The following is a 25,992-nucleotide window of genomic DNA, read 5'->3' as shown; positions in this document are numbered from 1 at the left end:
GTTAACTATTATCATTTTAAAATCACAAATATAATCTTTAAAAGAGTTATAGAGTTCAGTTTAAAAACAATTTCCTGCCATTAATTACCACTTAATGACATTTCAATGTCATCAGTAACCCACCTTTATAATCATTTCAAACGTGAAGACTCCGGTGAACACGTAATCAAAATACCGCAGAACCTGCAGGAGTAAAGTCCAAGAGGCAGACCAGAAGATCAGATGCATCCAGCATGTGATGCCAGGGGGGAATCATTCAACTACCAGGGGGAATCATTCAACTTCTTGCGTTAGTTTGAGGACATTCAAGGAAGCACAACACAAGTGTATTAGCTCAATTCCTTCCATCTCAACAACCTCTCTCAGTAGGTCTACAAGTCGCTCACTTATTGAAAATGAAACATCCGCCCGGTGAAGTCACTTTGGCTGCTTATTTGCTAAAGCGACCTGAGTAGTGTAAATGAAACCCAAGGCACAGATAAACAATGATTGGAGTTACATCTCAGGGGTAATACGGGAGATTTTGGAAGCGGCAGAAATACTCTGGTTCCTAGCAAGTCATTTGATGTCACAGCTGTCCCCGTGTCGGCTGTAATACAGGGATGAATGTGGAGCCACAAACCTTGTTCCAGTCAGAGGAGGTGGCTACAGGGTCCTCAGCAGCCAGTGCTATACTACTAGCCGCTATGACCAGCAGGATGGACATTTCAAAGTACCTGAGGTTCACCACGTAGTGACACGCTCGACGCACCCTGAAGGGAGAGCAGATGGCAGAGCGGACATGTGAGGCCGGAGTCAGGTCTCAGATTGGTTCAGTGAGCGAGGCGGCGGCAGGAATTCCAATTTTCTCCCTAAAAGCCCCGCACCGTCACTGCTTAAGGACGTACCTGGCATCGCCTGTCAAACCTGTTGACTGAGAGGCTGCAAGCACTTGAAAAAGTATAAACTCTAAAGTTGAATGACTAGCTTAAAAGAAGCGATTGAAGAAATAAACAGGTGTGAAACATTTTTCTGGATCCCATTTGATTTGATGTACCATCTTGAAGAAGTTGATCCTTCTGGTAACAACTTACAGGTTGTCAGGTTTGAAGAGGAACATGCTGTCTGGAGTCACGTTGTTAGCAGGCTTTGTGTCATCCGCCTCCTCGCCCTCCGATTTACAGGTTTCTGAGTCCTTACTGATGACTGGGGGGAGGTCGGGGGGGGGCGAAAGTGACATGGTGAGGAGGAGAGGAGCATGGTAGAATGAGAGGAGGATGCAGGCTTCATAGATCTTGTCACGCAGCAAGTTTTCAAGGCTTGAATTGTTTGAGACTAATCACACCCTGGACGATGCCTTACTATGTTCAGAAATGAGTTTTCCTAAAAATAATTGGAAAGAGTCGTCATTTTCAAGATGAAGCATTTGATTCACTTGCTCCCTGTTGAACCACTGACACCATATTATAAACATGAGTTAATGCTCACAATTTATAGTTTCAAGTCTTTTTAAAATACAGCACAACTCATTTAGTAAATTATTGGCCCATTTAGAGCAAAATAGAGAATAAAACTTGTAATACTGTCAACTCCGGGAGATTAATAAATGGACCCTTTCACTGTCACTGTCGTCATTTTGGTCCACAAAAATGTCTCGGCAAAAGGGTGAACTGGAGACCGAAAGGAGGCGCTCCCGAGACCAACGGGTCACTGTGACTAAGGCTATTTCATAAATAGAGTCTAATAATTCATTTGAAATGAAGCATGACTCAGCAACTACATACAATACCTGTAATCGTAGAGAGCTCCAGAGATGACTGAGCGTTGGGCACGTCGATGACCACACTGGAGCCGAGCTGAGGTTTGTCTTGGTCCCGGTCCGTCTCATTCTGGTCTTTGGTGGCGTCTGGGACGACGGGAGGAGACGGGTCTGACGGCTGAGGACCATCTCCCTGCGTCTGAGGGCCCTGGTCGGCGGCGCGCTCCTGGTTGCCCGGGCCTCTCTCGCTCACGTCACTCGGCCTGAAAGTCACAAATACTTCCATAACATCTCCAGGTCATTGAAGGTCATGTAAATGTGATGGCCTTTGCTGCACCTCATCCTTCTCGTCTCTCTTCACTTGGATGTCACCCGTTTACCAAATATTGAAACAAATGATTAAACCTGCTCACCCGCTCTCGTCAGGCTTGGACCGCTCTTCCTCCCCTTCAGCCTTGGCCTCCTTCTCCTCCATTTCCCCCGGTGTCCTCCTCCTCTCTCTGCTGACCGAGCGGCTCCCGTTCCCCGGCGAGGACCCCTGACCGCGGGTCCCGTTCTGACGGTCGCAGCGATGCGGCGCCCTCCTCCCCCGAATCCCACCGCGACCGCCCGTCCCGGGAGCCAGCGCGTCAAAGTTGTCCGGCGGCCTGAACTTCTTCACCGCCCGGTGCTGGCGCTCGCAGTTCAGCCTGGGGCTCGGACGCACGCCGCCGCCGGCGTCCGCGTTGTCGTCGCCGGGACCCTGGCCGAGCAGCGCTCCGCTCTCGCTGGGGGGCTCGGACCCCGGAGGACCTGGCACGGCCGCAGGGATAGAAACGTCGGCCAGGGGCGCGTCGGGCGCACCCGGTGACCCCGGGGCCCGTTCCGCCTGGCGTTGGGGCTCGTCGGCGGAGCGGTCGGCCTCCAGGGGAGCATCCACCAGCACGGAGGGGCCCGAGGCCCGGTGCTGGGACGGAGAGCCCGGGGGGTCTGTCAGTTGCTTCAGACTCCCGGCCTTGCGTTGCGGCGGCGGCGGCGGCGGGGGATTCCCATGTGGCGTCTGGGCCGAGAGAGGCGGCCCGTCCTTCTCCTCGCCGGGGCCAGTGAACAGAACCTCGCGGCTGGACATCTGGCGGTGCCTCCGCAGCTGACTGGTCCTCTGCTCCCACACAGACATGGTCATCCTTTGTCTTCTCTCTCTCCTGGACATGAAAGAGTTACAGGGGTTGAGCGGTGGGGGTGGGCGGCCCTCCCTGACGCTGCCCTGGGCCTCCCTCAGGGAGCCGGAGTAGGTGGGCCGGCTGCGGTGGATGGCTCTCTTTCTGTACAGGTAGGGCCGCCTCCTCCGGCTTCCCCTGAGAAGAGAAAGAAAACGCAGAGCGTCAGCGACAGTTTAGTAAAGCAGCGCCGCGTTCAACATGCAGGGGGTCTAAGTCAGAGCCTCAGGCGAGGCCGGTGTTGATATTTATTGGTCTGAAACAATTGTTGCATGCTGTGTAATCGCCAACGCATACAGGTTCCGTTTTCTTTTTATGAAATGTAAATTAGCGATAAATAAATTTAAACCCAAAAAATGAATATCACAGTACTAACAAGAAATTTGCTCGGGTTGATGAAGATGCTATGCGATAAATTAACCAAGCCAGGAATCGTTGTGTGAATATAATAACAAAGATGCAGAATGAAACCAGTGGAATAGATATAAAGGAGGTGGAATAAAACAAGGTTTGCGAATTTTGGAGGTACACGACTGAGAATGAACAGAAGCCTAAACAGGATGAGTCTGGGAAATTCCCCCATTTAAGAAAATCAGACAGGCGTTAGTGAGAGATTCAGAGAGCTGAACAGACAGCGTTACTTACTGGAACGTGGACTCTTGTGTGGTCCGTGTTATCAATGAGCGATTGGTTGAAAACAAGACATTAGTGCTTTTGTGAGCAGAGACAAAACAGAGCAGGAGACACACAGCGAACGGTCCTCAACAATAAACACAAAGACAGAAGTCACGTATTCTGTCTGTAACTGAACATTTACGCACATTCCTTCTTCTTTGAATGTTTGCAATGAATACATTTGTTTAAAGGCTGACTGTGCTGTCGACGCGTTGCTGTGTGTCTCTGCTGGAGCCAAGCGGCACATCGACAAACAAGATGGTAGCAGTATTAGAAACAATCAAACAACATTCATAAAGATATCAAATAACAGTGTGTTAGACAGTGTGAGCTACGGTATGGCAACAGGTAGAAAACACATAAATGGGCTCCATCAACAAACACGGGAGAAGACATTAAGATACCTTTGAAACAAAACCAGCACATTGGGATGCAGCTCTGATCACCCCCCCCCCTCAACTCAGGGCACCCACACGTTTGCATTCTTTATGGACATGCTAGTGGAGCTCAACGAGGCAATGCATGTGCAGAGGTTCAAAATATAAAAATAACACAATATTCAGAATATTCAAGAGCATTTGGGAGAGGGATTAAAGACTTCACAATGGAAGAAAAACTGTACACACACTGAACTAAACTACCCAAATATTCCCGCCTGACTTTCACTTTTTATACTGCATGTGTGTGTGTAGTCTCTGTTTTTCTTCCTTTGATCATGCTGACCGGATGCATGCGTTCCCAAAGTGAAATCATCGACAGCCGCCATCATGCTGCGTCCCTTCTTGTTTTTTTTTGGGAGCAAACGCCGTCATGCAAGTTTTGTCAAGGTCAGTCGGGGCAGGTTTTTTATAGCTGACATCGGCGATGAGACCGGAGACCCCTTAAAGTTCAGAGTGTCCTCTATGAATACAGATGGCGGCCCAGACGACCCCGCGGTATCCTGTCTTCTCCATTGGGCTCTGACAGGACGCTGACCCTAACTGGCTGAACCCAAACTGATGCACGTCTTTCTATCTACTCTGTTTTTAGTTTTTAGGAAAGCGTAAAGGCCTCCGGAACTAAAGAATTGAAGATAGACAGAAAAAAATAGAGTTGAATGTACACAATGTCAAGTTGATTTCTGAAAATCCCGACATGCCCATGCAACAAACTGCTTGTTTCTCAGCACACAGCATGCACACAGAGCCAGAGGTCCCCACTCTTGTGCATGCACATGCACCTCCACCACCTACGAAAAGGCCCTGTGCAATTGATCCCTGAGAAAAAACACAATCTATTCTGCAAGCTGTAAACCTGAGCATTGAGAAAACATGGTCACTTTATCAACATTTCCACAAGTCAACAGGGCGAAGCCTGCACACACTTTATTTTACAACAACATCCAGAGTTGTATTACTGTAATGGACACGCCATGTTAATTTGGACACTAAGTAACCCTGTCTCCATGACAACATCATAAGCACCTCCCACCCTGGAGTAGAACCAGTAACCATGGAGACACAGACTTCAATTTGGAGCAAATTATAGTGCTGGGGGCAGTGCAGAGGTAAGACTTTTCAGAAGAAACGTAACAATAAGTCTCTAGTGGGACGAATACTGAGGATCTCCACAAGTTCTAAGTGACATTTCAATGAACAACTTGAAGCCGTGTATCGATGACCCTTTGCCTCCATCTACAATGATGCACATGACGTGGTCAGTAAGCCAACACTACAGAAACCTAATGATGGACTCGCCCTTTGCTACAGCGACTCGGGCTAAGTGCCGGTCAGCCCTATACGGGCCATCCATGCGGGAAGGAATTAATGAAGGAGGGGAGTAGATGAAGTGGGAGACAGAGGGAAGAGAGGAGGAAGTCAAGCGGGGAGAGAAGCTGCATACAGCACTTACTCTGAAGACATGAAGGAGGACAACGGCCCGACCTCCTTCGCCTTCTGGAGAGCGTGCTTTTGGTTGAACGCTGCCTCTGCTTCCTCTTCATCCTGATCACAAGGGGAAAAAAAAGAGAGCAAAAGGCGACTGAACATCTGTCGCGTCTTTGAGCTTAAATAATTAAACAGGATCAAAGTGATGAGAGGAGACCAGGGCAGGATTAGAAACGGTGGCACGGAAACAATTATTAAGAGAATTCAGCGGGACCGAACGAGAATGGAAGGAAGGGAGACTAGGTTTTTTTCTATTTTTTTCTCTCGCTTGTTTATCACCTTGGTAAGTTCTTGTGCATTGGCGAGGTTGTCCACAGCGATGGCCAAGAAGACATTCAGCAGTGTGTCTTGTCACGGCTGAGTTAAGGAGAACAAGCTAATTAAATTGAGCCACAAAGTGATTGATTGATTACGCTACCTTGAATTTAGTAACATCAGTAGAAAGATAAATGACCACTTAGAGAGAAGCCGTAAATGCTGTACATGACATTCTGGAAGGAAATCTTTGGTATCTAATTGAGGACTGACAAAGGATACAGTTGCCAAACAGCGTGAGCACTATGAAGTAGATAGAGGACCACATGCCAGACTTCACTCCTCCTTGAGAGCGAATACCATTGTACATCACCTCGTTCCAGTCCTCTCCGGTCAGGATCTGAGAAAACACACGACGCTCAGAATATTACACACTCAACTATCCCTAACAGCACACCCGAGAAAGTGTCATTCCACTCAAAACAGCCTTTCCTGTCATTTGCTGCGTTAAGCTTTACATTGCATTACATTGTCACGTTTATTTGCAGACCTGAAAGACGGTCATGATGGCTGCAGGAAAGGTGTCAAAGTTAGTTGGGGTGTAGTCCTCAAAGATGAACCTGTGAGAAAGACATGCGTTTATTAGCTTGGTCATACGTTTTTTTTTTTACACTTTGAATCTGTGCCTGCTGAAACCGCCAAAAGGCCGTGATATCGAGCTGGGTCCAGTTTTTCATTTTATTTCTAGGGTTAGAGTCGGAGAGAAATCCTCTCTGACTGGACAGCTGGTGGCTTTTTTTCGTCTTCTCGCCTTCTGCATTCTTGAGGCCAGTTCAAACTCAAGGGCAGCCTGCACTGAAGTGACAGCTTGTGAGAAACAGCATCAGGGGGAAACCAAGCTACGAAAACTGTGACAAAGAACGTCTCCAAAAGCTCCACCGGGCTCAAACAACAGTGAACGAGCGGCAGGATCATTGAATTTCACTTTAGCTTTGTTCTTAATACGTCTTTACTGAAACTGCGGGGAATAAATAGGGACAGAAAACCGCCAGAACTTCTGGCAGAGGGAATAGACTTCAGCTCGACTGGATCCCTTCCGTAGTTGCACACGCGAGCGTAAGCGCTTGATTCAGATGACAGTGGGCGACTTTTCGCTGTTACCTGCCACCAAAGAGCTGCATGCCGAGGAGCGCAAAAACAAGGATGAACAGGAAGAGGAGGAAGATGAGGGAGATGATGGACTTCATGGAGTTCATCAGAGACACCACCAAGTTTCTCAGAGACGCCCAATACCTTGACGGTCACAAAACATCACAAAAACAACTTTTTAAATGTGAAAAGTGTGAAAATCTTTATTTTTAATAGAAAACCTTGCATGTCAAAGTCTGTTAACAGGTCTAAAGTACTACTGTATTGTCATTGTGTGACACTTGCTTCATGTTCCTTTCTTTTTGTTGGGACTTTTTTTAATGTCGTGCACATATATATTAAATTGAATTTAAATATAAAGGTTCTTTATTGTTTTGTCTGTACTGTCATAGCTTGTAGTTTGTTGCACTACAGGTTGTTGCTTCATTAATATCTACAGATATATAGATAAAGAAATGAAATAACTGCGTATCACAACAACACAAAAAAACGTCAGTCAACACTATGCTCAACGTGTATAATACGAAACGTCTCAGATGGCAAAGAGTTAGGGAAGCTGCGGCACTTACTTGGTGATCTTGAAGATCCTTAGCAGACGGAGTGCACGCAGGACACTGATGCCGAAGGAAGTGCCGGGCCTGAAGAAACCCCAAAGCACTTCAAAGATGCTGCCGACAATCACCTACAGACAGGAAAACACATCATGAGTCTAAACCAACAGCTGCTGCGTGACAGGGTAAAGTGAGAGAGGGGCAGGGAAGGTACCACGGAGACGAGACACGGAGGAAAACCAGGGCTGATGCTGCTTAAATTCAAAATTAAATATGTAGAGAGAGGGAGACTGGGTACTGACGCTGCAGTCAAAGCAGTTAAAGGAGGAATGGAAGTACAGACGAGGTCCCAAGCTGTACATCTTCAGGAACATCTCAGTCAGGAACAGAGCGAGGAACAGGAACTCTGCATAGTCTGGAACCAAATGAAAAAAAAAACAGGTACTTCAATTTTGAAACTTAGAATCAACTGTAGATCAACTGCCTCCAGGTGTTACTGAAATCAAGCGTGTCTCACAGAGGAAGGTGGACAGCCAGAGAGGCTGGTTGTGGTGAACAATGGCCACGCACAGCGTGTTGAGAGCCACCAGGCCCAGCACTGTCCAGTAGAAAGTGTGCGTCTTCACCACGCGGCGGATGGAGATGCGGAGGAGACGCTCCTTGCGGCGGAAAAACGCCGTCGGCCCTCGCTTGGCGCTCCGCGCTCTGGGGACCCCTGCGTGGATGAGGGGGAGAGAGAGCGGGGGGGGGAAGGTAACGCACAGTGCCGGAAAACAGCAGGAGCCCCTTCAGTATCTGTGACCCTGACCCTTTAGGTAAAAAATCAGCACGCCCCAACGGGGGTACGCCTTACACTTTGTGCACCCGTATCCATCAGCACGTCCAGACTCCCACTCACCCACTGAGGAGAAGTCGCCATATGGCTCCTCGCCCGGTTGCCCTCGATGCACCGCATCCATCCCTCGCCTCTTGATGGTGGTGGCTCTCTTCAACACTGCGGACAGAGCAGGTTGAACATAAGAAAGTCTCAGAACAAGGTGTTCAAACTTTGACACAAAGCTAAACATTGGGCAACGTGAGAAACACTGGTTTTAATTGCACGTGTTGGTTTGGGTCCAATTTTGGTTGATCAAAAAATATACAGCGTATTTAGCATTTAAACTGACAGTATGTCAATGTGGCCCAACAAACTGCCTTGTGCATGACCACCTTTACGTCTTTAAGAAACGCGTCAACTCAGGCAGTATCCAGTATGTGGAAACTTGAAAAGCAATATAGAGATAATGATACAAAGAAAATGATGAGAAAATCACAACATGGATTATCAGCATGACGTGCTAATGTTTGGGAAGTTAGCTGGGAGGGACTGTGGAACAAATGAATGCTGCCGTTGAATTGAGATTAAAATGATCTTTTAATGTTAGTGTAATGATCCAAACAACCCGAATGCGCACCTTCTGGTGCTATTTCGGGATCTCCGTCACAGCAACGCATGCTCTGAGGCGGCTTGACGGCCCATGCATTTCTGTCATTTCAGCTGCTGCCATACAGGATCAGGCACATGCCGTGCAGTGCACACATGCCGAGGTGGGTGCGATGAGTGTGTTTTGACCTTCCACGCCGGGTATTGTGCGTCCTACGTCCACTCGTACCTTGCCTGCTCCCTTCTGAATCTACTCTCAATATTTGTGTGAGGACTCTTTTTTTAATAAGCTGTTGCTCAAACACACGCACACACACACACACACACACACACACACACACACAAACACACACACATATTGCTGCCACTTCACACACTGGCATGAACAATGCATCCTATCAGCACACTCACACACAAGCACATGGGCCAATGGTTGCTTAGGCAACCACAGTGCGCCACCTTTCTTTTAATCAAAAGCAGCCGGAGCTTCTGCACAGCTGTTTTTACTCTAGATTTGCATTGAATTTATTGTTTGTCTTTGATATTCTTCTTGTGTATTCTTTCCTCTCTGTGACAAAAACAAGAAACATATATGTTGTTGGGCACTTTCTCTCCCATGTGTTCCTGTATGCGCGTGTGTGTGTGGCTGCGCGTGTGTATGTGTGTGTGTCACATGAGGCGGTATTAGTAACAGACGGCGGTCCTCACCGTAGGCGCCACCTGTACTCCACTCTGGGAGGCTCCTGAGAGCTGCCAATCAATCAACATTTAATAAAAAGCTCTGCTGGTTTAGCGAGGACGAAAGGTCAATGTAGAATTGCCAAGGTCAGGGCAACCCAGTCTCCAAAAAAGCGTGAAATGGCTACGTTGGTCCACCATGATAAACGTAGTCATGTCACGTTTTCCCCCAAAATAACGTTACTATGTTACGTTTCTTTTGGCCCATTCATTTTCATTGCTTTGCAAATAGGTCACGTGACTATCAAGTTTCCCGGTAGCGAAAAGAAAAACATGGCGGACGGTCAGCATAGTCTCCGTGAAAAACACAATATTTTAAGAAAGCATCAGCATTTGTATGCATTTCGATGGCATTTCTAGCGAGAAGTATGCGTTATTCTTTCATAATCTTCTATCAGAGACTGTAGAAGACCTTCCGTTTATTCGTTTCTGCGAAGATTTGAGTGTCTCTTTGGGAAAGCGTGGCTACGCAACGCCTTTAACGGCGCATTATTAAAAAAACACTTCCAGTGGGGGCGTTACCGTAAAGAGGCGTTCAGCCTTAAAGCCACTAATCGCCAAACAAAACAAACTCAAAGCACACGAATCACATTATGACTTTTTAAACAAGGTGTAGGCAAGCCCGGGACATCCCGAATTATGGGCAATTTTGATTTGTCCAGCTTTTTGACAGCTCCAGTCCCGACTTCCAATCACAGCCTCCTAAGTCAATGACGCGCCTTAAACTCTCGGTTGTTGTGAAGTTGTGTGAGTGTAACTCCCCCCCCCGAACATTACGTCTTGTTTACATGGAAAAGGGGGGCGGGGCTTCGCCTTCAGAGCGGAGCGTCATTTCTCGCTCCACACGTCTCCTCTTTTTACTGGCCAGGAAAACGGGCGATCTATCCCACGTGGGTCTGGCTCCATTCCATTGGCTCTGACGAATCCATGGAGAGGCGGGACTTATCATTTTCCCGGCAAACGGAGCTGCATTGCTTGCCCTGTGCGTGAAGTGGCCGTGAGGCCTCCACTAAAGTCTCTCTCTATTTGTTCTGCTTTACTCAATAAAAGTAAAACCTTTACAGATATACTGTCCACACACTAGGCTAACATAACGGAGATTCCAGGCTTCGTCCTTTATGTTTTATGGGGATAAAGCCTCTGTAAGTAGTTTTTTCCCAAGCAAATCTGAGTTTCTTCTGTTTTTTGTGTGTCCCATACAAATATCAAAATATATATACTGATTTTCACATCCAAACACACTCACTTATGTTCCCTTTTATCATGACAACAAGAAATTTCAAGATAAACCTTTTGCTTTCATAAATATGACAGTTTTAGTGTGTAAAGGCCCAGCAGTGTACGGTCCGAGGGCCCCTATCGGGCCACTTGTTAGATGGGTTTGATGGGTTACTGACTAAAATATATGCCCCCACCCCCTAACTTGATTTAGGTCTGTTGCCTCAGGGCAACTTGTAAATATAATAGGTCAAACAAGCAATGTAAGCATTAAGAAAGTAGTGCATTTTGAGCACATTAACCACAAATGGATTCAAACATAAATTCAAAAATATTAAACAAAGAAATTAAATGACCAACACTGTATGTACAAAATCCACATACAAAACATGTAAACTTAAAGGGCTTGTTTGTGTCAAATTGTATGGCATACACATTCAACTGGCCTACAATAACCTGAAGAATGTCTTAAAATACTGAAGGGGGGGACATGATATCATTAGAAATGTTATGCCAGGGAGAGCACAGAATGTATTGTGGGGTGTTCAACAAGGAGGATTTTCAACCTCTACTATGTCTCCATCCTCATCTTGATCGACAGACTCACTGTCACTGTCATCAGACATGCGTTATCCTAGTTTAGTGTGTAAATGCAATTTCCAGCATGAGGCCTAAAAAACGCCTACAGGAATAAAAGGGTTAAACCAGATACAACTTGCTTGTTTGACTTATTTGACTTATTATATTTACAACTTGCCCTGAGGCAGTTAGGGGGTGGGGGCATACATTTTAGTCAGTAACCCATCCAACCCATCTTGAAACTCAGTCGAAGGAGTCTAACGCCGGAGTCACAGGGTGCAACAAAACTCTGTAGTGAAAAAAGTGAAGGCCGAGGCATGCTGGGTGAGGTGCGATCCCGGCCCTTTCGGGACAGTGTTGTGCCTGAACGCGTTCATTGAACGATAGTTCATGAACTCGTTGATATTTTGGGCGAACGTGAATTGAACGTACTGTATTAATGCCCGATGAACGTTACTGTGAACTCGTTCATTCTGGTTTCTACGGCACGTTCTTTCAGGTTAATGTCGTTCAATGGGGTGCCAGATTTCTATAGAAAACACACCGTAAACGAGCATTGATAAGTGTAGCAGAGGCGGCGTATAATAATTTTAAAGAGTTTTATGAAGTTACTGACAAGGTCGGTGAGGATGGGAGGAATCTGACCTTTCTTTGCAAACATTTGCACCTTAATGATTACTGTCCTGTTTTTCTTTTTATAATACCTTATTTAAAAAAGACCATTCAAGCAGCATGTGTTTGAGAATGTAGTGTAGGGGTGAACTCTGCAACTGCTGCTAGTGTGGAGTGAATGACAGCAACATTAAAGCAACAAAGGGGAAATGCTGTCCCCTCAATGCTAATGTAAACCCTGGTTGGATAAGGATTCAAAATTGGATATGAAGATTAAATCTGATGCATAGCTTCAGTGTTAAAACTGATCAAATAATTGCTGTCTGTGGTTCTGGGCTGTGGCAATATTAAAATAAAAAAATAGCTCGCAGCAACGTATGGAAAAAAAGAACTAAACTAGTTCATTTTTTGGAACCGTGAACTTATTTCAAATATTTTGAACTATGAACTGAACTAGTTCATTTTTTAAATGTGTGAACTAAACTTTGAACTAGTTAATGTAGAAAGTAAACTTTCCCAACACTGGCTATAGGACCCCGGAAGATGATGAACTATGCCTGGGAAGGGCGAAGCCATGCCGGTACGAGCATGATGTGCAAATTAGTCATCAGATCAAAGTATAGTAGTGATACTAATCGAACCATCTAACAAGTGGCCCGATAGGGGCCCCCGGACTGTACACTGCTGGGCATTTACACACTAAAACTGTCATATTTATGAAAGCAAAAGGTTTATCTTGAAATTTCTTGTTGTCATGATAAAAGGGAACATAAGTGAGTGTGTTTGGATGTGAAAATCAGTATATATATTTTGATATTTGTATGGGACACACAAAAAACAGAAGAAACTCAGATTTGCTTGGGAAAAAACTACTTACAGAGGCTTTATCCCCATAAAACATAAAGGACGAAGCCTGGAATCTCCGTTATGTTAGCCTAGTGTGTGGACAGTATATCTGTAAAGGTTTTACTTTTATTGAGTAAAGCAGAACAAATAGAGAGAGACTTTAGTGGAGGCCTCACGGCCACTTCACGCACAGGGCAAGCAATGCAGCTCCGTTTGCCGGGAAAATGATAAGTCCCGCCTCTCCATGGATTCGTCAGAGCCAATGGAATGGAGCCAGACCCACGTGGGATAGATCGCCCGTTTTCCTGGCCAGTAAAAAGAGGAGACGTGTGGAGCGAGAAATGACGCTCCGCTCTGAAGGCGAAGCCCCGCTCCCCTTTTCCATGTAAACAAGACGTAATGTTCGGGGGGGGGGAGTTACACTCACACAACTTCACAACAACCGAAAGTTTAAGGCGCGTCATTGACTTAGGAGGCTGTGATTGGAAGTCGGGACTGGAGCTGTCAAAAAGCTGGACAAATCAAAATTGCCCATAATTCGGGATGTCCCGGGCATGCCTACACCCGGAAATTATGCATTCTTTCATTGAAAACTCATAAAAATAAGGGAATTTATGTTTAAAAAGTCATAATGTGATTCGTGTGCTTTGAGTTTGTTTTGTTTGGCGATTAGTGGCTTTAAGGCTGAACGCCTCTTTACGGTAACGCCCCCACTGGAAGTGTTTTTTTAATAATGCGCCGTTAAAGGCGTTGCGTAGCCACGCTTTCCCAAAGAGACACTCAAATCTTCGCAGAAACGAATAAACGGAAGGTCTTCTACAGTCTCTGATAGAAGATTATGAAAGAATAACGCATACTTCTCGCTAGAAATGCCATCGAAATGCATACAAATGCTGATGCTTTCTTAAAATATTGTGTTTTTCACGGAGACTATGCTGACCGTCCGCCATGTTTTTCTTTTCGCTACCGGGAAACTTGATAGTCACGTGACCTATTTGCAAAGCAATGTAAATGAATGGGCCAAAAGAAACGTAACATAGTAACGTTATTTTGGGGGAAAACGTGACATGACTACGTTTATCATGGTGGACCAACGTAGCCATTTCACGCTTTTTTGGAGACTGGGTTGGTCAGGGAGGGCACAGTGTCCGTCTGTGGCGATGTCTAGTGTCCTAAATCCTGTACCGTACAGTTTTTGTTGATCATTAATTCGGGGAAATTTGGGATATAGGCCTACTACACGAGACTTCAACCTCACCAATGATGGCAAAGCCTGCTTCCCACTGCTGCCTAACGATTGGTGGCCACATTGTTTGAACGGATGTTAAACGAGGAATCATGTCTACAATCATTTTTAGTCATTATCACCAGGGGGCTTATGGGAAGGTCATGGGTTTGGTTGATATCAGGTAATAAATCAAAAATATTGGGGGAATAACAATGGCGCTAGTTGTTAATTAAGAGGATCCCTTTAGGATCTGTAGGATTCATCCACTACAAACAAGGACAAAGTATTTATTGTCAATCCAGCCAGTAGTTGTTGAGATATTATTATAGTGGTTGTTGCTAGAATAGCTAAAAAAAAAATGTTGAAAATGTAATTCAACCAGTTTCAAAAATAAAAAAGTGTGTCAACCTAAAACACCACGCAGACTCTAACGGCGTGTGCTTGAACCGCTTTCAATAGAAGCACAGTTTTCATTGAGCGTACTTGCCGGCCTTAAAACCGATTCAGTCAAAGAGAAATAGAGCGTAAAACAACGCGAGGGAAAGGCAAAGCGCACGAGGAAACTGTCACGGTTTGGGTCTGCTTGTCTTATTTTGTAGCTTTCTTGTGTCTCGTGTCTCTGGGTGAGCTTCACTTCCTGTCCTGTGATTGCCTGATTGCTTCCACCTGTGTCCAATCACCTGCACCTCCCTTGTGTATTTAAGCCCTGTGTGCCAGTTGTCCTTTGTCGCGTCATTGTCTAACGTCACTCGTTGTTGTCCAGCATCTCGCCTTCTGTCACAGAAGGCGAGATGCTGGAGCAGGTTGCGGGCGGAAGACAGGACTCAGATGCAGGGGTTCCAATGACGAAGTGCTCTTTATTACCAAAAAACAAAACCTAGACGTGCTCCAACAAAGAGTGACGTTAGACAACTGGCACACAGGGCTTAAATACACAAGGGAGGTGCAGGTGATTGGACACAGGTGGAAGCAATCAGGCAATCACAGGACAGGAAGTGAAGCTCACCCAGAGACACGAGACACAAGAAAGCTACAAAATAAGACAAGCAGACCCAAACCGTGACAGAAACAAGGCCGTTTGCCGACTTACCATCGAGGGCGGAAGTCCCCGCATTCGTGTTCTCCTCGGCGAGCATCACTTCCTCTGCGAGGCAGAAAGTCAGAACGACATGACAAAATGAGCAGATGTGGAGAGACATGTTGCACCAACAGCTGTGTCTCAATTGTGATGGAAGCAGAAACAGAATTTGCGAAATTGATAGGATTAGTCTTGGAGCTTAAGGTGGAGTATTGATTTTTCTTTTTTTCGCATCAAAAGCCAAATCCTTGGTGTCCCTGAGCCGTGACCGGGGGACTTAAGCCACCTGCTCTGTCGATCCAGGCCCGGTAGCCGTTGAGCTCTCTCTCGATCTGCTGTTGGCGCCTCAGTTTCATGAAAGCCCTGCGATTTTCCACCCTCTCCCTCTCCTTTGCAAATTCCCTGCGGGGAAAACAAGATCGAAGACCACAAAATGACTATGTGTACTCTCTGTATAAATCCTCTTGAAGACAATCGGTTGGGGAGGGAGGGGGGGGGGGGGTCTATTGTCGTCTGGAAATCTTGTCATTGCTCATTTCAGCCCCACGAGACGAGAGGAGGCCTCTCGCACTGTGGCTTCCAAATTTAACCTTTGCGTTAATGAATGAACTTTAAAAAAACTCTGACACATACTGGTTGTGCAACGATTCGCCAGCGGCTTCTTTGCCAGTCAGTCAAAAGGCAGCGCGCGGCGTAGACTGTAAACCGCGACTTCAGTCAATTTCAAGGGCCGTCGACTTTGAAAGCCGGGACGTGACCCTCGGCGGGACGTGAAAGAAAAACTAACAGCTGAACCTCTGTCCTCGTAAGAATGAGCGGATCTTGACAGAGAGCAAAACTAAGTGCATTTGAGCGGCCTTTAGTCAGTTGAGTATCTCCTTTTCTCCGTTGTGGGTCTTGAGGGCCAAAGTGACGTCCCTGAGCAGAATGCTTGCTCACACCTCACCTTCACCTAAAGCCGTATTAGTTGACAATTGGTCTAACAGGTAACAGGTAAAAATAAATTTAAAAAAAAACCTACCCAGAGAGGACTCCCAGCACAAGATTCAGGACAAAGAAAGAGCCGATGATGATGAGAGGGATGAAGTAGAGCCAGTTGTATCTGGGGCCCAAGGCATCGTCAGTCTGAAACATCAGATCCAGTTCTAAATTCAGTAAAATCACTTCAGGCTGGAGCTGATTCATGCTGCCATGGGAGGAGGTACACGTGTGGAGGGATTTGGGTCGGCTGCTGAAGGTTCAAGTCACATGAGCAGGCAGGGCATCCAACAGTTGCGTCACGTATGTGGATGTGATTTCAGCGTGTCATCCTCCCATCTTCCTCCCGATGCAATCAACCTGGAAAATCCATCTCAGTAAAAACTGAATGAGCAGCTGGTTGACTGCAAAACGACACCCGGGCACAGCAGTGTGTGTGTGTGTGTGTGTGAGTGGATGCTTTATTGAGATCTGAGATCAGAGGTAAAAGAGAAGGAGAAATTAGGTGATTGTTGATTAATTTGATGATTTGCTTTTGGTTTCCACAGATTTGCTTATTAACGAATATATTATTATAAAAGTACTTACAAGACAGTAAGATAGACACCTTTCCTTCTTCTTCTGATTGAAGATGTCTCAAATGGTCAAAATCTTTAGACTACAGCCTGGTGAAATTCATTAAGTTTACTGAGACTTCCTAAATTCTCTTACTCTAGAGCTAAAACGTCACGATCATACAAAGGACTTTCTTGGTATGTTCAGAAAAGCTTCTGAACATATTTCCTTCTAATATGAGGCAATAACAGATTTTCCAAAAGTCCATTACATTACCAAATGTCTCTAAAATGGTTCAGCATTGTGTAAATAAGGCGGGACAGTTGTTCTGGTAGCAGCGGGGATATTTTGTTTTGCAAAATGCTTCTCTGCGGGCTGGATTGTGTACTTTGGCTCTCTCTGAGCAGGAGCTTGTAATTCAACCACAGCGGGTCATGATTGGACATGATTGGATTTATATTGATGGTGCCACCATCTTCCTTAGCTTGCCTTTCTGTCTACCAACTGTCTGTGTGTGTGTGTGTGTGTGTGCGTGTGTGTGTGTGTGTGTGTCCCTGCTCCTCAAACTCTGACACAGACGCTCCTGAATCACGTTGCACCACTTCAATACAGTCACTCAACAGCAGAAAATAACATTGTCACGGTCACTGTGAACATGATGAGGTATTCTTCTGTTTTCCGTTGTACAATTGTCAGAGAACTCAAAACAGCCCTTGAGCATGAACACGTTGAGTTTCCTACAGAACAACGTGTACAGTCGTGGCTGAGGGAGTTTTCTAATAGGCTCACCATTAAGATCCCCCTTTAAAGAAATTATAAACATTATTGATGTGTATTTAAAGATCCCTAAAAGCTTTCTTCGTGTTCATATAAGACAGACACACAGTCATTAATCCTAGATCATTTCTCTAAGAGATTGTGAAGCGTGGCGTATTTCATAGCTTGTGGGTGGGCAGTCTAATCTCTTTTCAGCCCTTGCAGCATGTTGCAGCAGGTTTGACGTTAAATATATAAATGAGATAAATATAGAATAAATATAGAGAGAATAAAAATGGCGAAATCCGAGAGCAAAAAAGGAATTAACGGAGCTCTGTACAGTTTTAAAAAACGAATGGCTGTAACCCTGAGCCCACGGTGTCCATCCACTGGGGGCAACGCTGTCTGAGAGGAGGATGTGCAAAAAGCAGCTTCTGTTCTTCAGTGTTATTGGCATCTAGAGTGTGACAAAACACTGCTGCGCCTCAACAATTTGCAGAAATCCAGTACAGCGTTACGTGCCAGGTGTGTGTGTGTGCGTGTGCGTGTGCGTGTGTGTGTGTGTGTGTGTGTGTGTGTGCGTGCGTGAGAGGCCGTCTTACATTGTAGAGGACAGTGGTCCATCCCTCCATGGTGATGCATTGAAAAACGGTGAGAACAGCAAACAGGATGTTGTCAAACTGAGTGATGCCGTCATTCGGGCCGATCCACGTGTCGTTGCAGGTGTATTTGGTCGGACACTGGCGGTCGCCACACGGCACCTCGTACTCAGAGGAGTCCACCGTTTCGTTTTCTGAAAGTGTCGTACAACGAGGACCAGAGTAAAACGCACTTTGCCTGTTCACTGAAAGCTAGCGTTTGATTTTGGAAGCTACCGGCTGTTTAATGTGTTTTATTCTCCCGCCTGTTGCACAGCTATGCCCTTCATTAGTGCTCTACGGTTGACACGTGTGGCAGCGAATCCTGAGCCTCAGAGATATCTCACTGACCACTTGTCATAAAATGCATGAAGAATTAATTAGAGTCAAGAAGAATAAAGGAAACCTCTCTACACCTGTCAGAACGCTATCGTGACCGCTCAGTGACGGGAAAACACACACTTCGGTCCGCCTTGTTATCTGACTGTCCATTCAGCTGCGGCGTGACGGGGACAGCGTGGAGCTTAATGACAGCTGTGAATGCACAATGAGCCGCATTTTTTTACAATTATACAGGACAACGCTGACTGTTTTGATCGAGCCTGCAGGTGCAGCCTGACTGTGTGTGTGTGTGTGTGTGTGTGTGTGCGCGCGCCTTCGTGACTATAAAGATGGCGCCGCTACCTAAAGACACGGCACACGGTCAATAACACCATCCACAGCATGAGCTCTGTTGTGCAATGCAATTTAAATCAGTTCTTGCCTTAAATATCTGAATAACAGTATTTACAAGACATCGCTGTTGGCTACCAACACAGAGTAGAATGACTGATTGCATTGTGTGTGTGTGTGTGTGTGTGTGTGTTTCTGAACTGGAGCACTGGATCAGTACAAACAGTAATAACATTTGTTATATAACAAATGAACTCACCACCTACTTATGTGGACCAAACTCCTGTGTAATGAAATACTTTCAAACGGTTCTCTAAACATTGTCAGACAGATGAAATGTTCAGACAAAGGCTGTGATATGAATTAATACATCAAATCAACTGTAATCAATTATAACTGTAGTGAACTTGCATAGTCTAAAAGAAATGTTCTTGAATGTAATAATGATCCCTATTACTGGTAGACACAGGCCAACACGTTATACATCTCATATACACATCTGTACAGATATACATGTGCTAGTGTAAGCATCACTTTCCACCGTGTCACAACAAGGAGTGCGTCTGTACCCAGGATCCCAGGCTGCGGCATGCAGGTGTAGTGCAGTCTGCCGCTGTAAAATTCCAGGCCGATGATGGCGAACATGAGGATTGCAAAAAAGAGCAGCAGGCCGATCTGCAGCAGAGGAACCATGGCCTTCATTATGGACTTCAGGACTATCTGCAGACCTAGAAGTAGAGCGAAGTAAAGACAAATCATTAAAACACGTGTCCTTCGCGCTGATTGAATGACTAGCTTTTCAATTCGAGCTGAAAAGCTTTATTATTTATTATCAACAGAGAATTAACCTTCAACTTCTTTAATGCTCAATTAAGCATTCAAGTCATTTGAATCAAACGACTTATTCAAACCTCTCAAATGAAGGTTGGATTTTAGCCTTGCTTAATATGATGGTGGACTCAATATGTTTGGAATTTTAACTTCAAGTTGTAATCTGGGAAAATTATGAAGGACATTGTTACCAACCAAACAATTCATGTATTAATAAAGAGAATGATCAGATTAATCAACCACAAAAAAACAATACTTTATGCAGAAATTGGAACTGAAATTTAATGAAGGTCATCTGCAATTTATTCATGTATTCAACCTTTATTTCTAAAGCGCATGTACGTCTTTCAATTTGTGTCTGCATCGACGCAGGCAGTTTAGTTTTTTAGAACTGCTTTTTGCTTTAAAAAACAAATAAGAGTAATTAACAAAAAATCCATTTGCGCTACATAAATTTAGAATGCCACATCTGAAAACCTGACCAAACATGGCCAACGAATAGATACACCGAGGGGAGTCAGACGATGTGTTTTATTTACTTGACCTCAGCTATAACATACATATATATATATATTTATATTGATGTTACGTGGCTCTTACTCGGGATGCCTGACACCAGTTTGAGGGGACGCAGCACTCGCACGGCCCTCAGAGTCCTCAGGTCCACTGAGATGTTCAGGTGTGCGCCCGCTGCAGCCAGGATCCTGCACAGCAGAACACAAACCCACACAAACCAGCGCTGATTGCAGAAGGACATGAATGCCACAATTTGACGGTTTTCTCTTCTTTTTTTTTTAAATGCGTTGCGGAGTGGCGTCAAATCAGTGGACTCACAGACACACGAAAAACACAGTCACACACACACACGCAGTGTTAGAGGATGGCTGCAGAGCTTAGATATGGTGTGTGAGGTCTCCAGCACGCAGAGAGAAAACAGAGAAAACAACAGGGAGGCTTTTCGGGGCTTTTGGCTGTGTGTGGGAGGATGCAACGGTTGTGACAACTGCTATTTAGGAGGAGAACAAAGAAAGCAGCTCTGTCAAAGGATGGCAAGACACCCCAAGGCTGGAGGGACATGAAGCATGTGGGGAAACACACACTCTCTCTCACACACATACACACACACACGTGTTGCGATCACACGGATCCTCTTATCTGCTCCACAAAGCTGGTCCCCAAAAAGTTCCATTTTCATGTCTTGTTGTCTCTCGTCCGTTGCCCCACCCCATTCCTCATCAGTCTGCCCTTCCGCTTCCCTTTTTCTCGCTCCTCTCGATACCTTCATACCTCACCTGCCTTTTCCTCCCACCTGTTTTTATACAACCTCCTCACCAATTACGCTGGCACCTTTGACTGTGTTTATCCATTTTCCCGGCGACCTGAACACTCTTTTATATCCTTTTTAACTGGTTGTCACCGAAAGAAAAGCAAAGACATGGATGGAGGAGTAAGGTGATTGAAATCCAAGGTATTATGTCAAAGTTCGACAATTTAAGCACAAAATCTTAACAGCATCTTACTGTAATTTACTCTAAGATGATGGCATACTCGATGTCACACAGAGACACAGCGACACAGACCCAGAAACCTGATTAAAAATGAGTCCTGTCTGGTGTTAGGAATCACAGAGCTTCATCTGATTTAATTAACAGAAGAAAGCGATGTAGAGAGAGAGAGTGACACGAAAAGAGGGAACGAGGTGAGAGAAAGACTAGAAATAGCTCACATCATCCACACAAATACAGAAATAGAATTATCCTCGTCAGCTTCACACCTCTAACTATTCTGCTTCCCATTTTCACCCCCAACACCTCTCTGTACTTCCTAACTGTTACCCCGATCTGCCACCTCGCTCATTGTGTCCCCCACTTCCTCCACCTCTCAATCTTCCCTGAGACCTCCTTAGTTGTTATGGAGACAAAAGGCACGCGGGGTCTACAGGTGGCCACCTCATTTGGGCCACTGTTAGTGGACGTCATGGGTCCCGTCCTCTTATCAGGACCGCTTGCCGTTTAGAGAATTTTTTTGCTCTCAACTTCTTCCTGGAAAAGTTGTGTTAGCAGGAGTTTTAATTGTCATCTAAGCCAAGGAAGCATGTGTCCATGCCTGTGAATTAGAAAGTGGCTCTAGAGCCAGAAATAGAATGTTTGCTGCTCGTTCTCAGTCTGTGCCTCTTTGAGCTGGAGTCTGGCAGTCAGCATCTCCCTCGTGCCAATAGAATGGTGTTAAAGCTGTAAATACACAGCAGTTGCAGATTTGATTGGCTGGATGGAACGATATTCTCGGCACAGATGTTGTCTATATGCCACAATATGAATTCATCTTCACACGGTGGTGTTTTTTAGGTCCAAGTTGGACAAAATGTTTTATGTGTATTGGGTGTGTCGAGGGTTGCTGATGGTACTGAAGGGGATCAATGCATTTTACGGTCAACTGGATTTGGAACTTTCTGTAAAAACAACTTAATCTAAAATAGAAAACTGGACCAAATGTCCAGCGACCTCTTACTTTCCTTCACTTCAGTGCGTTCCAAACATCGTCATGACAACTATGCTGCACACCAATGCCGTCTGGACATCGCCAGCCTCTACATGACGGAGATGAGGGAGGTGAAGGTTGGCCACGGAAAATGTCACATGTAAATAAGCCACGAGAAGAACAACACATGGCTGATTTGGCGCAAAAGAAAGAATCACTGTTGTGGGAATAAAGTGTTGTTATTAAAATTCTCTTACTTATATTCAACTGTTATTTCCCACACCGTATCCAAAATATTTTGCCATCTGCCAACTAAACCAGATGGTGTTCATTTGAGCTTTTTTGCCTGATGGTAAAAAAGAGCATCTTGAAACGGATTGCAGTCCATTGATGAACACGTTTCTCCGAGATGTCACTCAGAGGGACGTCACCGTCGAGCCCGCACTCATCTGCGGGCGTGGTGTGAGACACAGAGAGTAGTGAACCCGGCTGATGAGCCGTCAGCCGCAATAAAGTCATTCACAAATGACGTGCCGTGCAGAAGCGGCAGCCTGCTGCTGCGTGACAAATGTGTTGTGACAACCGTCGTACTGTGATACTGATAACGTTGTGACTTATTCTCCCCCCCGTCACTGTCCAGCTGCTAACTAATACCATACGAGCACACCTGGCTATTGTATCGACTCCACAGGCTTTTAACCCTAAAGTCAAGTTTAGTGCACAAGATGCTTTTTTTTATATCATCAAAATGTTAGAATATTACTGTTGTAGTTTTTCTAATAAATGGTCTGCTGATAAATATATCGTTTTTAGTTCCCGGGAAGTTAAGTTTGCACTCGACAAAAAGCGATACACCATAAGCTGTATGGTCATTAATGTGTGAATGTGTTCAAACCAGGAACCTGACTAGCAGTCGATTGCATCAGGAGGAGAGAATCTAGGAGCGCTGCACTCGATGGAGAGACACACACAACCAGCTGGTGAAGGTGGGCTGGAATAAAAACACGTGGTCATTAACTAATAAAGTAAAGCGCTGTGCAACGCAATTGCAATCGCTCACCCAGAATGGACTGGCTTCCAAGAAGGGATCCATTAATGCATCTAAATGTGACAATTCAGTGCAGGAGATCTGAACATGCTGTTTTTATGCAGTTTTGTCCAAAGTTAAGAACCATTTCTGACTCAAGGTAACTTGGTAACTGTGTCCGTCCATGCTACAACAAAGGGAACTTTAAAATATTTGACTCTGAAGATTTCTTTCTTAAAACAAAGTGATCCTGGTTGATTCTAGAAAGTTTTCAACAGCAATGACACTTGACAATCTCTCTGAGTGTGTGTGTGTGTGTGTGTGCATTGTGGAATTGAGGAATTGTGTTGAGGAACTCCTACAGTGCTGCTTTGGTTGGTTTCGTTAATATAAGCCTCTGCGCCTCCCACAGTGTGCTCTCTCATTTCTTACTCCCCCCTCATCCTTTTTATTGTCTCTTTCTCTCTCTCTATCGGAAACACATAAACACACACACACACACACACACACACACATGCGATATTCAAGTTGTTATGCAAGACTAAATGTTGCCGCTCCTTATATCCACAGCCTGAGATACTGGCCTGGCTTTATGCGAGTATCAGCCTGCATATTGGTTTATGTGTCAGTTAGGTAAATGTTTACTCTCGGGCCAAAATGAATAATTAATATTTGGTAAATTATTTATTAGCCATCTGTTGGAAGGGAGCGAGTTAGAGAGTAGGAGGGAGAGAGGGAGTGAGTGTGACATGTTAATTCAGAGCAGCAACAGAGACGAGTCGTTGGCACAACAACTCTTTCTAAGGTCTTGAAAGTTCACTTACAGTATGCTAAGCCAATGAGAAGGTTGGAAGTGTTGCATAATGCCAAAATCACTGCCCGGAAACAGTATGTTTCAAGAAAAACTATCTGCCAAGTACAAAGTTGAATATATTGGATTCAAACATAACAAAACGAATTAATCCTGCAAGTTGAACTTTAAATAAAACGTTTTTTTCATGATCTTGAGAGGAAGAATGTCAATTTCAGCAGGCAGTTTCTTGTTAAATATAAAGATCAATAACACAAAGCAGGAGAATAATTTAATGACAAGCGTATGTCCTGCATTCCAAATGTTTTTACAGATATTTCATAAAGAAAAGGTATTTTAGCAACAAAAGTAGAAGTGGCCATTCTAAAGAAGAATCGATCCAATAAGTAAAATATACAAAAGGTAAAAAAGAAGACAGTCAAATACAAGATTTCTGGTTACTCTTCAGGTTTTCTTTGTGAGATGGCAGATAGAGATGATTGACAGCGGAATATTTGTTGATTTCATTTCCACCGCAGTCAATTAAATTACATTTTGTTTGCGTAGCCCACGATCCATAATTTGCCTCAGAGGGCTTTACAATCCTTACACATACGACATTCTCTGCCCCAGGACCCCTGTATGTGTGCAGGTATGGGGCACAGTTTGTAAAATGTTGCACGTTCTGAAATACTGCGCAGTTTTGGTACATTTAGCATTATCATATGAAACCAAAAGCAGGACAATATTCATATGTCACTTTTTCAAAAAACAAATTCAACATATCTACATTTAAATTAATTATTTATATTATTTAACAACTTTGTGTTACTGCCAAACATTATCCTTGGAAAAGTTCTTGATGTATTTACATGAATTTCTCTTTAAATGTTTGAAAAAGTGACATATGAATATTGTCCTGCTTTTTTTTCATATGATAACGCTAAATGTACCAAAACTGCAGGATTTTAGAACATGCAACATTTTACTGTGCCCTATATGCAGGAGCCCCCCCCCCCCCAAAAAATACCTTTAAATAGGGAGGAAAAAGGAAGAAACCTCAGTGAGAGCAACAGAGGAGGGACTGAGACTAAGTGACTTGTTTCGCCACATTGTGTTGTGATCTTGTAGTTATTTAAGCTCTTTGACAATACTTTTTCTGCCTCCAATATTTCAGCATGTCATCATGGTGCACTGAACACTAGAGATATTTCAAAACTACCTGCGGCCCCTTCATTTATCTCTGATTCACTTATCAACGCTGCCCTCTGGACACTCATCCATTCAATCTCGCTGCTTGTCAGAAGCACTGGCTCCAATAATTCTCAACATCCACAGCCTGTAACCAACAGAGAGGAGATAAGGGTGTTGTACGCTGCTGTTAGAAACTATTCTTAAAGGATTTTTTTCAAAAAAGCTCTGTTTGGGATTTCCATATGGATTGTGTAAAAAGAGAGAAACTGTGGCTGTTACAGAGAAGCCAGTTTTCTGTTGCCAACAACACTGATGGTGGATTGTGACGCCTCTCAGAAGACGCGTGGCTCCGGTTCCAATAAAAAACTGACTGCCACATTAATGCTGCATACCCAAGTGTTTTTTTCAGGGATGAAAAAAGACAGGGAAAGATGACAGGGAAAATGGTTTTGGCTGGAGCTAGGTACAAGGAGGTGAAATGATTCAACCCATACATCACAGAGTCAGTATTAAGGATCAACAATGCCAATAGTTGAGCTCTCACATTAGATTCACATTATCTTCTATCTCACCCAGACAGCGAGATCATTGGTCGGAGCCAGCTTAGAGTTCACCAAAGGTCCATTTATCTTTAATTAAGTCCCCCATCTCCTCTTGAAACCAACAGCAACATCAACATTCAAAACACAGCAATCCGTGGTGGGTAGCTGACCGGAGAAGGCTGATCTCCATTGCATGAATCACGTAGATGCACAAATGTGTTGTTATGGATCCAGTGTGGAATGTGCATGTCGGCCTGTCTCCTTGTGCAGTCTCTGTGTGCGGCCTTCACCTCTCTCTCTCTCTCTCTCTCTCTCTCTCT

General features: G+C 44.8%; 1 protein-coding gene across 7 annotated transcripts in view; it reads right to left on the bottom strand.

The window, feature by feature from the left end:
• The window catches only part of LOC119216279 (voltage-dependent R-type calcium channel subunit alpha-1E), a 77,777-nt gene that overhangs the window by 12,689 nt on the left and 39,096 nt on the right, over window positions 1–25,992 (bottom strand). For 4 of the 7 annotated variants that reach the window (XR_009956683.1, XM_062563239.1, XM_062563238.1 and 1 more), the window contains 21 exons: window positions 20,242–20,345; window positions 19,380–19,538; window positions 18,103–18,293; window positions 16,233–16,336; window positions 15,498–15,613; window positions 15,224–15,277; window positions 9,621–9,662; window positions 8,388–8,483; window positions 8,007–8,204; window positions 7,792–7,904; window positions 7,508–7,620; window positions 6,951–7,082; window positions 6,340–6,409; window positions 6,072–6,189; window positions 5,814–5,881; window positions 5,500–5,591; window positions 2,152–3,072; window positions 1,769–2,001; window positions 1,074–1,185; window positions 623–752; window positions 124–183 (listed from right to left, as the gene is read on the bottom strand). Coding sequence is in view for 6 of the 7 variants with exons in the window: in XM_062563239.1 (XP_062419223.1) it covers window positions 124–183; window positions 623–752; window positions 1,074–1,185; window positions 1,769–2,001; window positions 2,152–3,072; window positions 5,500–5,591; window positions 5,814–5,881; window positions 6,072–6,189; window positions 6,340–6,409; window positions 6,951–7,082; window positions 7,508–7,620; window positions 7,792–7,904; window positions 8,007–8,204; window positions 8,388–8,483; window positions 9,621–9,662; window positions 15,224–15,277; window positions 15,498–15,613; window positions 16,233–16,336; window positions 18,103–18,293; window positions 19,380–19,538; window positions 20,242–20,345 (3,226 nt within the window). In the remaining variant the exon portion in view is untranslated. The remainder of the gene's footprint in view (window positions 1–123; window positions 184–622; window positions 753–1,073; window positions 1,186–1,768; window positions 2,002–2,151; window positions 3,073–5,499; window positions 5,592–5,813; window positions 5,882–6,071; window positions 6,190–6,339; window positions 6,410–6,950; window positions 7,083–7,507; window positions 7,621–7,791; window positions 7,905–8,006; window positions 8,205–8,387; window positions 8,484–9,620; window positions 9,663–15,223; window positions 15,278–15,497; window positions 15,614–16,232; window positions 16,337–18,102; window positions 18,294–19,379; window positions 19,539–20,241; window positions 20,346–25,992) is intronic. The other 3 variants (XM_062563241.1, XM_062563240.1, XM_062563242.1) reach the window with 3 other exon arrangements.

This window comes from Pungitius pungitius, chromosome 7 (genome assembly GCF_949316345.1).
Source record: "Pungitius pungitius chromosome 7, fPunPun2.1, whole genome shotgun sequence".
NCBI classification, from domain to species: Eukaryota; Metazoa; Chordata; class Actinopteri; order Perciformes; family Gasterosteidae; genus Pungitius; species Pungitius pungitius.
Note: the sequence above shows the minus strand (reverse complement) of the source record. Positions and strands in the feature narration are given on the sequence as shown.